The following is a 12,139-nucleotide window of genomic DNA, read 5'->3' as shown; positions in this document are numbered from 1 at the left end:
TTAAGCAAAACAATCCCGTAGTCATTAACTTTACCATATTTGCTAAACAAAATCATAATTATCCGAAATTTATCTTCATCTAGATAATTTAGATATCCCTTAGATAAACTAATAAAAGTCAAAAGAAAAATCCCTAGAAGATAGAAAGATAGAAACTTTCTATCACTCCAACGTACGCATTCTTGTCCTCATCCAAACAAGACACGCGTCAGTCACTCATTGATCGCGGACCCAGTACCCCCAGATTTCTTGCCAAGTCCGCTATAATCAAGCCAATCCATGTACATCACAAGCTCCCACAGATTCTCTAAAAACCTGGGGATCCAACTTCACCATATAAATATATTCAAAGAGAGAAACCAACATTTCTTAATCCTTCAAAGTTTGAGTTTGGTGTTTTGGTTGTAAAAATATTCTGGGCATGAGCTTGAGGTACGCGAGCAGAGTGTTGTACCAGGCAGGGATGAGGGCGATGAAAGACCAGGCCCCCAAGCTAAGTGGCGAGTCGACCGTTAAGTCTCTCAGGGATTCAGCTTCCTCAGCTGCTTCTTCTTCGTCGTCTTCGAAGTTACAGACGAGGCGGTTCTCTGTAACTATTGATTCAAAGGGAAGTGCTTTTAAGGAGGCCAAGAGCGAGAAGCTTAAGAATGCAGAGGAGTCTCTGAGGACCGTCATGTACTTGAGCTGCTGGGGTCCGAATTAACTGAGAGTATATATATACTCGGTTTCGATTTCTAGCAATCTTTTTGGTGCTACTGTTGATTGTATATTGCTTTTGTATATAGTTTGTCTATGTACATGAACTTTTTAATTGAATCCAGAGGTTACGTTTTTGCTGTACGTTGTTGTTCATCGATCTCAGGTGGATAGATTTTCATGAAATGAGACATCTCCCATAACAAAGTGAATGAGTCTTTTAATATTTTATGCAAGTTCATGAGTGGGATTTGATTGAAAAAAAGGAAAAATGTAAAAAAGAAAATATGTTAATCGAAAAACAAAAATGTCAGAAGTGGGATTTGAACCCACGCCCTCGTTAGAGGACCAGAACTTGAGTCTGGCGCGTTAGACCACTCCGCCATCCTGACTTCTTGTTAAGTAATCAAGTATTTGTTTATTTATACGACATTATTGATGAATTATATTGGGTAGCCCAAGCCCAAGATCCCAGAAAGCCGCATGATCCAATCAGATATCCACATCCCCTATCATCACCCCCAAGTCTCCACCACAAACAAGAAAACCTTGGAACAAAACCGATAAGCTTCATTTTTAGCCTACTTTTCTTCTTGCTTCTGCCACTACCATCACATTGCTCAAAAACACAAAACATGTTCTTACTGAAACCCTGTAGAACACATTATAGCTCACCAATCCTCTCAAACCATCCTCATGCGTTTCAAAAGCTAACAAAAACGCAGACTTCCCATTTTGCACCATTGAAAAAATTGTACCCCCACAAACGAAAGCTTAGCTTCAGAGGATGTAGTAGTAATGGACAAGAAGGAGAAGGCGGCAGAAGCGAGAGGAAGCCATTCTTGACTTTAGAAGAAGCTGGTCTAGTCGAAATCTCAGGCCTCAGCACCCACGAGAGGTTTCTATGTCGCCTAACGGTACTATCAACTAGTTCCACTATTCTTCTTATTGTTCTTTAATCTCCTGCATACAAATTTTGGGATTATTAAATAAGAGCACGTTAAGTACAAGGTATCTATGCACTACTTTTGGACTTTTGGTAGTGATAGACTAGCTTCCGAGAGTGGTAGATATACCACACGGACACTAAACTGATTGATCTATCTTTGAGGAGCTAGTCTACCACTACGAGAGAGTTAATGTAGCGATACATAAGTGGAAAAATAGTAGACTTTCGAGTGTTAAATTAGTTGTTTTGTGTATGCATAGATATCGTCATTGAATCTGCTAAGGGTGATATCGGAGCAAGAAGGATGCACAATTGAGGAGCTAAATGCAGGGAGAATATGCGACTGGTTTGTAAAGGACAAGCTCAAAAGAGAGCAGAATTTAGGCTCTGCTGTTCTTCAATGGGATGACTCCCAGCCTTTTTAATTAAATTGGTCGATTAGTTCATGTGGTAAAGCCAATACTAAGCCTTTGTAAAACGACGTCCAGTTTTGAAATGCTCAATTATCTCAGCTTTTGTTAAAGTAATGCTAGTGTTAAACTTGTATGTCATAGTTCCATTAGAACGACTAGCCATTAGTTTAACCAAACCAAAACATTCTTCGATTTGAAATTTTGAATAGTCAATGCTGCCCTGATAGCCAAGGCAATTCCCACGCGTATTTGACTTCTCTCTGTATTGAAACTAAAACCTATTCAAAATTTTGTGGAAGACAATTAATGGTTACAAGATAAACTATGCGTTATATTAGTTGTGTGATCTTATGCATTATGCAACAAGGAAAGATGTGGACTTCCACCATTCATACCACAGCGGACTTGGAGAGAACGAGTTGATCAGTATTTTTAAGAATCATTCACGTTTAAATTCGGCTAAATTATAAATTATTTTGTTTTTAATTCATCAAATTCTTATTTATATCTGTTAAAAAATATAGGACAACTTGTAATTTGGCTAATCACGAATAACTAAAAAAAATGTTTGCATTATACTGAATGTTTACTCGATTCGTCTATCATAATTAATCGTCTTGTGTTTTTTTTTTTGACTTTTTCAAGGGGAACCCAAAGGCTTCCTAGGCCCAATATAAACCCTTCAGCGCATGTGAAATGCTCTAACTATGCATTGCAGCACAGTGTCTGGCCACTTTGACAGGTTCGGGGTTCGGAGCTAGGTTGGGGAGCACACCAAGCTAGGCAAGAACCACTAGGCCACTTGCAGTGGTTAATCGTCTTGTGTTTAATGCCCTTATACTGATGTCATGTTATATTTTTCGGAAACAACTTAGGGATTTTGGATCATGCTATCATATGTTGCTAGAGCGAGTCTTGCCTCCAATTAAGCCTTGATTGATTAGTTAGTAGTCTTAAAAAAAACAAAAACAAAATTTTTTGTCATGCATTCAGACTCCAAATAATATTACATTACACCAAACACAAAGTCCAAATCTTGCAACGTCACAGTTTGGAATAGTAAATCCCACTAATCAATCACATAATCAAGTACCAACCCGCACTTAAGTTTAAAAATTTTCAAAACACAACGAGTTAAACAGTAATTAGCACTAACCTAATCCCACTGCAAAAAAATTTCATTGCACTGGCATTGTAATTGACCTAATACCTATTATGCGATCTCAACTCTTAATATTTAGGTTAACCTTTCACAAATCCGGCCATTCATTCCTATTGATACAAACGCAACAAATTAAACAAAAATTAGCACTAAACTAATCCCACTGCAGAAATTCTTCATTGCACTGACACTGTAAATAACCTAACACTTAACATTATATCTCAACTTTTAATATTTACAATTAACCTTTCACCAAAAACTACATTTGATGTTATCCGATCGTTGATTCATATTAATACAAGTGCCACATCGGTGCTCTGAATCCCTTTCGCAGAATTTACCATGCACCCTGCAACAGTTGCTACAGTAGCTGAGAGCAAAACCCAAAGTCAACTCACCCACACCCCACGTCAACGCCTCGCCTACAAAAAGCCATGGTTTTGCCACTTTTTCCATCCCCCAGTACGGCGTCGTTTCCTCATTTTAGTCCAAACAGAAACAGTTGCCAAAAAGTGAAGGATTGATTCCACAAAGGCGGAGCATAAAGGGGTCCCCTCCTCCTCCTTCCTCTCGGACGTGAACTCCACCCGGTCAAAATCCAATTGAAATCCTCTCCCTCAGTTCCGATTCCGGCTCTCTCACCTCCGAAACGACGCCGCTTCCTGTTCCCTAATCTAATGCTCTGACCGATGGCCATAGCTGACCACAAGTCTTCGTCGTCTTCGTCTGACGGAAAAGTCTGGGGCTTCTTCAAACGGCCGTTTCGACCGTCCGGTAACGCCGCCGCCACTACGACGTCGTCTTCTTCTATGTCGCACCACCAGCCGAACGGCGACGGATCGATTCCTCACGCCTCGAGTTCCGTGTCGTCGGTAGCCAGGTCGCTGCTTCCGACTCGTCGTAGACTGAAGCTCGATCCCTGCAATAAGCTATATTTTCCTTGTGAGTATTATCTCATCCATTTCCTGCTTCTATCTGTTTTTTATTTTTGTATATATATTTGGTATGGTTCTGATTTTTGTTTATTTTTGGTTAAATTAGCTGTGTAGGTAGATTTTACTGTCTATTTTTTTCAATTTGGTTTTAGATTTTTCTGGATTTGGTTGCTGATTTTGTTTGTTTAAGCATGAAAATATCTGTTTTTGGAATATTTCTGTTAGAACATGAGGATTGGACATTTTTTCATGTAGCTCTGTACCAAATGAGAAGGTGATTTAGCTCGTAAGCGATTGTGATTTGGATTTTCGAGTAATGTTATGGATAGTTTTGTATTGACATGAAAGAGTTGGTGTTAATGGAGTTGGTTTTTTTGGATTATTTACTTATTTGGTGTGTGTTGATAGATGTATGCAAGTTTTAGTAGGAAATAGCGGTGCTTGCGTATTGTTTTTGTGGTGATAAACTCTGTGTGTCTTGTAGGTGAACCTGGGAAGCAGGTTAGGAGTGCCATTAGAATTAAAAACACAAGCAAGTCCCATGTAGCGTTCAAGGTACGATCAGAGGTTAAGTTTTCCTTTTGGGCATATAGTTTGATAGTTGATTCTATTATAATTGCCTTAATATGTTAGGAGTAAGTTCTGTTTCGGTGTTTCTTATCGTTGCTTTTCTATATTAGCAAGGTTTCATGTTGAATAATGTTGTTTGCATTCTTAAATTTGCTTATCCTGCTTGAATTTTCTGATGAGTTGATCACTTTTCTGTGCTTTAGTTTCAAACGACTGCACCGAAAAGTTGTTTCATGCGTCCTCCTGGTGCTATTCTTAGTCCTGGTGAGAGTCTCATAGCCACAGGTAATTTTCTGTGTATAATAACGTGTAATTTCATTTAAAAAAAAATGGTTTTTGTCATAAGGTTTAATTTTGGGTTTTCTTATTAAGTTTATCTTCTCAATGTTTGCTTTCTACTGCAGTGTTCAAGTTTGTGGAGGTTCCTGAGAACAATGAAAAACTAGTGGATCAAAAGAGCCGAGTTAAATTTAAAATAATGAGCCTGAAGGTGAAGGGGCCAATGGACTATGTACCTGAGCTGGTGTGTTACATGCATCCTTCAAGTGCTATCTTTAATTATGGTGTTACTTGGTTAATCATGTTCCTAAGTATTTGACTTGGATGTTTTCAATCCGTGACTGTGCTTAAAAGGCCTCAGCGCACCTCTTCAACTGAAGTATATCCTAATTAGATCAAATCATTTCAATTTAAATTTGATCTAATTCTTTTATGTGATGACATACTTACTATATATACAAATTGGAGATGGTAGGTTATGTTCTGAAGCACATTAATATGTATAATGAGCTTCTGGGCATTTAGAAAACTGCACATTACTAAGTCTGCCTAGATGACATATACTGAGCTACTGCCACATATAGTCGAATGACAACTATACAATGGTCATTAATGTTTAATATCAATGATACTGTTGTCTGCTGTGATTACATTTTCGTTAATGTGATTAGTCCAGAGTCTAGACATGATAGAATTCCAACCTTTTGAGTTCAAAGCTGATTTAGCTTTGTTCAGATTCTGTTGATTGCATCTTGATTGGATATGACTTTTGATATTGTCCTACTACTTGTTTAGAAACTGTAAAAAGGTATAGTCTTGTTCAATTTGAGGTCTTCGCTGTGAATTGTATCTTTGTTTTGAAGTTGATATGAAACTGATATGCATTGGTAGGATAATGGAATTTTCTTTTGCAATGTAGTTATTGTACATTAGTACTAATCTTAGAAATTCGCTCTTGCCCACAGTTTGATGAGCAGAAGGAACAAGTAGCAATAGAGCAGATACTACGGGTTGTCTTTCTGGATCCAGAGCGCTCTACCCCTGTAAGTGTTTTCTGGTGTCTCCACTATTCATTGACTTGATGTTAGTAACTCAATGTTAGCAGCTGTGTTTATAAGTTTTCATGAACCTCCTCGTGCATCTATCTACTGGTCTCATGTAAGATGCTCTAAATAGGGTATACATGTTTGAAAGATTGCACCTTGTATGTTGTAGGCTATGGAAAAATTGAAGCGCCAGTTGGCTGATGCTGATGCTGCGCTTGAAGCACGCAAGAAACCTCCAGAAGATGCTGGTCCAAAGATCATAGGAGAAGGTCTTGTCATCGATGAATGGGTAAGTACTTTGTTCTCTAATCACAGGAGAAATTTTTCTGAGTTGAATATCTTATCGTGTTCCTCATCCATCTTTTTCTTCTCATATTCTTTAGAAGGAGCGGAGGGAAAGATATCTTGCTCGGCAGCAGGTTGAAGGGTTGGACTCTGCATGAACTGGTGTTTCATTTGTGCTGGTTGGTTGAAGTGAAAATCAAAAGTGTTTTTCATTGTATCAGTTTATGATTTGCATTAGTACCCTCGTATCTTTTCCCGTAATGTGAAGGTGGTGGTTGTATTAAAAAATTGATGACGACAATCCAATATATTTTAATGTAAAAATGAAAAAGAAAAAAAAGTTTGAAGTGTAGAGTCTCCTTTAATTGGAGAGTACTCTGAACTTTGCTAGTCTCAGCAATCTGTAGATAATGCGATTTTGTTTGTCCAGAGGAATAATACTGTTCTTCGGGCAAGTGTTTTCTTTAGTGTCGAACTGATCTCCTAGTATCAAGTAACCTTTCTATGTGTCATAAAAAAAAGAAAAAAAAGAAGAAGAAGACCTTTCTATGGCATTGCTCTGAAACTGGCTTAGACCTTATGACTCATATTCTGCACTCATGGCAATCGATACATACTGTGAGAGGCTTTCTTGAGTATTGTAAATTGTAAATGAGAAATGCAGTTGATCTTACTAGACTGGTTCAGGTTCTCCGATGGATTGTACCTGTGGTGAAACGACCAGTTGATTTTCAATTTTCCTCGGCATACACTGATGTTCAAGAGATGATTGCTCAGATTGTATTGTATAGTTAGAAAGATCAAACTAAGAATAAGTAAAATGGTAAAATACAGGACCAGTAGGAAACGAAAAAAATATATGTACTTGTATTATACATTTTCTTTCGTTCTAGATGACCTTAAGAACGAAGGAAGGACGTAGTTTCTCTCATTATTTCGATCCACAAGAACACCAAAGAGGGATTTCAAGATTACACTTTAGAATATGCAAAGAAAGACAATGACCACGTTTCTTCAGGTAGCAAAAGCACATTGAGATTGCACCTAGTCTTAATTAAACAAGATTATCATAGTGCCTCAATTAATTAATCAAGGTTGGTCAACATATGGTGGCAACTTTTATGGCACTAAACCAGAATCCCAAGCCTAATGCAAAGCATGTCATCGCTTCCGTTCCTTCCCAAGTTTCTTGTGGATTCAATTTTTCTAAGAAATCATACACCGTCAATTTAGTACAGAAAATACAAATCCCGCCACTGGTATAAAACCAGAAACCAATGGCTTCCCACTAATGGTTTTAAGTTTGAAGTTATCCAAAACCACTATACCACCTTCCCCGCCAACTGATACTGTCCCAGACACATTGCCTATATAAAGCCTTATCCCTTTCAGCTGCAAGAAGAAGAAAAAGAAGAAGAACAAGTTCATACACATTATCTAAATATTCAATGAGTTATTGGAGGAGAGATACGCTAGGAACTGCTATTACTGTGGAGAGCAGCAGGGTTGATCCGGCAGGTGTTTCGAGCCCGAAGGAGAGCAAGCAGAGACAGTACTTGACATGCAGCAGGAGGTTTAATAGTCCGGTGGAAGGCGGTAGCGCTGAAAGTGAAAGGAGGAAGCAAGCTGAGGCTGAGGAGTCCCTTCACAAAGTCATGTACTTAAATTGCTGGGCACAAAGCTAACAAGAACTTTGGACACACGGATGAAGAAGACTTGAATTCATTTTGCTAGCACCTCCTGCTTCTCGATCTTCTCATTTGTACATAGATCCATACAGTACTTTTGGGTAGGAAGATCTGTTTGGGCAAGTCTTGTCATACACACTTGCATGTTTCTGAATTCCGGTGTTCATTTTTACATTAATTCAAGGCAAATATATATATCAGTTCTTGACAGATCATGCTTTTTAATTTGATTAGGTTTGAACTTTTATCAGAGATGTTTCAACCCCATTACACTACTAGTACGTGTACAAACCCCTTTAAAACATAACAGTTAAAGTTCAAAATATTTGCTGCAAAATCTTCTCAATTTTATTACTTGTGTATGTAATACCCGGTTGTTTCTTTAATCAAAGCAAACAGTGTGCTTTACTTTCATGATTCGATTACTTTAACTTTAATGATTATGCTGGGTTAATTGTTTGTGTTGATCGACATTGCCGACACTCTCTCTCTCCCTCACTCACACTCTCCCTCTCTCCCACTCACACTCTCACTCTCTCTATCAGCCGAACCCAGCAAGAAAAACAGAGCAACCATTCACCTGCCGACCTCTCTCTCCTCAGGCCACCTCAAGACGTCGGACCACCTCCAGTAGCTTCGCCTAGACCTTGCGCAGCCGCCGGTGGCATCCTTGCGCTGCAACATGGACTGTAGTGACGGCGGAGGACCTGGCTCCGTTTGAGCCGATTTCGAATCAATCTCAATATCTTGAGCTACAAGCCACCAATACTCTTGATTCTTGGCTCATATGATTCGCATCAACTTTCTGAACAAGCACCAAGAAGAACCAGACCTGAATCGACCATTTTCACGTTCGTCGGAGCTTGACCGGTTTTTGATCGAAAACCAAAACCTTTCGATCGTGATATCTCGAGTTGTAGTGCATCATTTTGATTGATTCTTGAACCAGTGGGTTTGCCTTGATGTTCTTAACAACTCTCTAGAAGGAATCGAGGCCTGAAATTGAATTTTTTACGTCGAAATCTTGGCTCGCCGGTTTCTGGAAAATTTCCGGCCACCTTCAACTGTTCTAGGTAATTTCCGACCACTTCCTTTCGTTTTTAGACTTCATGCTAGTTAGGAAAGTGGTTAGGCTTGATGAGATAAAGAGGAGCAGCCCGGCCCCGACACCATTGGCGGTGGTCGGCGGCGGCTCTGCCACTAACTCCGGCGGCCCTTTCCGGCCACCTCCGGGGATCAAAAATATGGTTTCTGTACATTTTCAGATTCTATATTTCAATACGATCATTTCGATATATTATACGCAATTTTTGGATATCGTATGATTAAGTTATAAATCTTTAAGTTTCGATCGTGAGATTTGTGATCTGTGAAGTTAGGACCGTCAGATGGACTTGTAGTTTTGATATGATGATCTTATGACTGTCCCAGTGGCTTTGTGTGGTCATGGGCGAAGATCCGACCGTTGGATCTTCGTGATGATTTTTGGAGGGTGATCCTAAGGGCGATCCGTGAGGATCCGACCGTTGGATCATCATTTAATTTCGATCCGACCGTTGAATTGTCGTTTGAGTATGTTTTTGAGCTATTGGCTAAGATAAGGTCATGTGTGATTAGGTGATTGACGGTCTCCCTTGGGTGAACGATTTCGGTGTGTGTTGTGTTGAATTGAAGACGCAGCGGGAATATTGAGGTGAGTAAATCGCACATGGTTCATTCACGAACCGAAATTCGGTGATTTTATTTAATTGGGAAATTGTGGAAATTGTTTTATGAAAATAAATATTTGTTTTAAATTATATGGACTTGCTCAACTACGGTCCATAGGTAAGTAAAATGTATTTAAACTATAAAAATGAATTTCCTGATTTTAATGCATGTGAACTATAGTTGGTATTAGTGGTCATTCTTGTGTGGGTGACTACGTATATATATATTTACGTGGAATATATATTGGATGTGTGGTATTTGGTGAAGTGTGGAATTGATGCGATTGATTTACAATTCTAGCATTACTCTCTAGAAGATATAATTTATCTTATAGGTTGAGTTGAGTGTGATAAAGAGTAATTGAGTAAAGTGCTATAGTTGAGTCGTTGAGATGAGTTAAATGAGGAGTCGAGTGATTTGAGGCAAATATTTTCGTAAGGGTGAACCTTGGCCAAGGTGACACATATACTGCATGGGGGATTAAAATAAAAATCGTATGCCCATGAGTATACATTGTATGTTGGAGAGAGAACACGTAGTTGAGTTGTGGTGGTCATTGTGAGATGTGAGTTGATTGATACTTGAAGTGACGTTGTACACTTCAATTATTATGCAAAACAAAATTAAAATGTGCTTGAGTTGATTTTGTTACTTTAAATCGTGCAATCCTTTCATTTACTCATACGAGCTTTGCAAAAAGCTTACCGGGTTTGTATTGTTGCAATCCCGGTACACTATTCAAACGGTGTAGCGGGTAATCCTACAGGTCAGGAGAACCAGGGAGGTGATCAGGCTGCTTAGAGTGGTGGTACTTGAGTTACAACATCTTGTGAGGTTTGTTATGCTCATTTAGAGCTTTACAATTTTACTTTGTAAGAGTGAGATGTAATAATTAACTCGAGGTTTTCGAGATTTGAATATTGAGAGGTGTGAAGTGTGGTTGTTTGTGAGAAAAAAATTCAGGACATTTATTCTATTAAGTTGTATAATTCATGCTTCGGATTTGAATTTATTTATTCAAAATCCGGGGCGTGACAGTTTGGTATCAGAGCGTATGGTACATATTTGGTGATATGTCAATACTTACCGAGTGATGGCCCGTCTGCAGCGGATCCCCATCCTGTACTCTTCGGTATTGGCAAAGTCATTGGGTATGTGTGAGCGTTAGGAGTCGTCTAGGACGTCGAGTTGCTTTAGGACCTTGAGTGCTTTCCTTGTGGTATTAACTTGGTTAATATGGACTGGTATTTGACTTATAATGTGTGTAAGTGCTATACTTATATTAACCAAGCGTACTATGCACCTTAGGTAATGGACAGACAGCGAGGCCATAATGTGCGCAGAAGAGGAGGCGGAATTGGTGGTAGGGGGGAAAGGACCCGCCCCTTAGAGGAAGTTTATTTGAGTGATGCAGAGTCTTCTTTTGATGTACAGCCTACTCCACCTGTTGTGGAAGTAGTGGATGTCGTTCGCTTAGCCAAACTGGTTAAGGAGATCAAACAGTTAGGTGCAACCCCATTTGAAGGGGGAGTTGATCATTGGGCTGCTGATCAGTGGCTTGAGAATATGATGAGCTGTTTCGAGATGGTGATTTGCACCGAAACTGAGAAGTGGAAGATTGCTGCTTATCTTCTTCAGGGTGATGCCAGGATATGGTGGGCTGGTCAGAGGAATACAGTGAATATGGCTACTCTGACTTGGAATGGTTTTGTGGAACTATTCCAGGACATGTACTTCCCTGATGCAGTGAGGGAGCAGATCGAGTTAGACTTCATTTCTATGGAACAGGGGACTATGACTGTGAGAGAGTATGAAACACGGTTCACTCAATTATACAGGTTCGTTCCCCAGTTGGATGCCCAAGCCTTGGCTAAGAAGTTCCTGAGAGGACTGAATTCCAGGATTAGAGAGATAGTGTATCCTCTTCGGTTAACCACCAAGGAAGAGATCTTTGCTAGTGCCATGGCCCATGAACAGGCAACCAGCATGCATACAAGTGAACGAGGAGTTGTGAGAGAATCCTTGGGAAAAGGGAAAGCGATTGTGGGGAGTAGTGGTTCCAGGGATCATGGAGGTAGGTCGTGGAAGAGACAGCGGACCAGTTTCCATCCACAGGCTCCAGCTAGGATAGTCAATCAGTACCAGGCCCCAGCCAGGGTAGCACCGGCCCCATTTAGAGCTGTACCTGTGAGGCAAGTAGCACCAGCTGCACTGGTGAAATGCTACAACTGTGGTGAACAGGGCCATATCTCTAAGGTGTGTATGAAGGCGCAAACCAGGGTGTGCTTTAGATGTGGCCAGCCGGGACATATTTCCAGAGAGTGTACTCGACCTCAGGGTGGAAGACGGGATAACCAGCAGAGACTCTTGCCCCCAGCACCAGCTAGAGTTTTTGCAATCGGTCAG

At 39.9% G+C, this 12,139-nt stretch overlaps 2 protein-coding genes and 1 non-coding gene across 3 annotated transcripts; 2 read left to right on the top strand and 1 right to left on the bottom strand.

Moving 5' to 3' along the window:
• Positions 1-1,004: 1,004 nt before the first annotated feature.
• On the bottom strand, positions 1,005-1,088 carry TRNAL-CAA (transfer RNA leucine (anticodon CAA)). Its single transcript has one exon. It is a non-coding gene; the product is annotated as a tRNA-Leu (tRNA).
• Positions 1,089-1,219: 131 nt separating this feature from the next.
• On the top strand, positions 1,220-2,202 carry LOC133733449 (uncharacterized). Its single transcript, XM_062161068.1, has 2 exons — positions 1,220-1,613; positions 1,906-2,202. Exons 1-2 carry the CDS (start codon positions 1,332-1,334, stop codon positions 2,068-2,070), a joined length of 447 nt encoding a protein of 148 aa, XP_062017052.1. The 5' UTR covers positions 1,220-1,331; the 3' UTR covers positions 2,071-2,202.
• A 1,480-nt stretch (positions 2,203-3,682) lies between these two features.
• LOC133729743 (vesicle-associated protein 4-2) lies at positions 3,683-6,802 on the top strand. Its single transcript, XM_062157307.1, has 7 exons — positions 3,683-4,162; positions 4,640-4,710; positions 4,929-5,010; positions 5,130-5,248; positions 5,970-6,047; positions 6,220-6,339; positions 6,434-6,802. Exons 1-7 carry the CDS (start codon positions 3,910-3,912, stop codon positions 6,491-6,493), a joined length of 783 nt encoding a protein of 260 aa, XP_062013291.1. The 5' UTR covers positions 3,683-3,909; the 3' UTR covers positions 6,494-6,802.
• Positions 6,803-12,139: the final 5,337 nt, after the last annotated feature.

The sequence above is a fragment of the Rosa rugosa genome, chromosome 2 (assembly GCF_958449725.1).
Source record: "Rosa rugosa chromosome 2, drRosRugo1.1, whole genome shotgun sequence".
In the NCBI taxonomy this organism is placed as follows: domain Eukaryota; kingdom Viridiplantae; phylum Streptophyta; class Magnoliopsida; order Rosales; family Rosaceae; genus Rosa; species Rosa rugosa.
Note: the sequence above shows the minus strand (reverse complement) of the source record. Positions and strands in the feature narration are given on the sequence as shown.

Excerpts from the sequence above, each read along its gene's own strand:
- LOC133733449 (XM_062161068.1), top strand. The coding sequence starts at position 1,332 with ATGTTCTTACTGAAACCCTGTAGAACACATTATAGCTCACCAATCCTC. Across the intron at positions 1,614-1,905 it reads GGTTTCTATGTCGCCTAACG|ATATCGTCATTGAATCTGCT; the intron begins GTACTATCAACT and ends GTGTATGCATAG.
- LOC133729743 (XM_062157307.1), top strand. The coding sequence starts at position 3,910 with ATGGCCATAGCTGACCACAAGTCTTCGTCGTCTTCGTCTGACGGAAAA. Across the intron at positions 4,711-4,928 it reads AGTCCCATGTAGCGTTCAAG|TTTCAAACGACTGCACCGAA; the intron begins GTACGATCAGAG and ends TCTGTGCTTTAG. Across the intron at positions 5,249-5,969 it reads TGGACTATGTACCTGAGCTG|TTTGATGAGCAGAAGGAACA; the intron begins GTGTGTTACATG and ends TCTTGCCCACAG.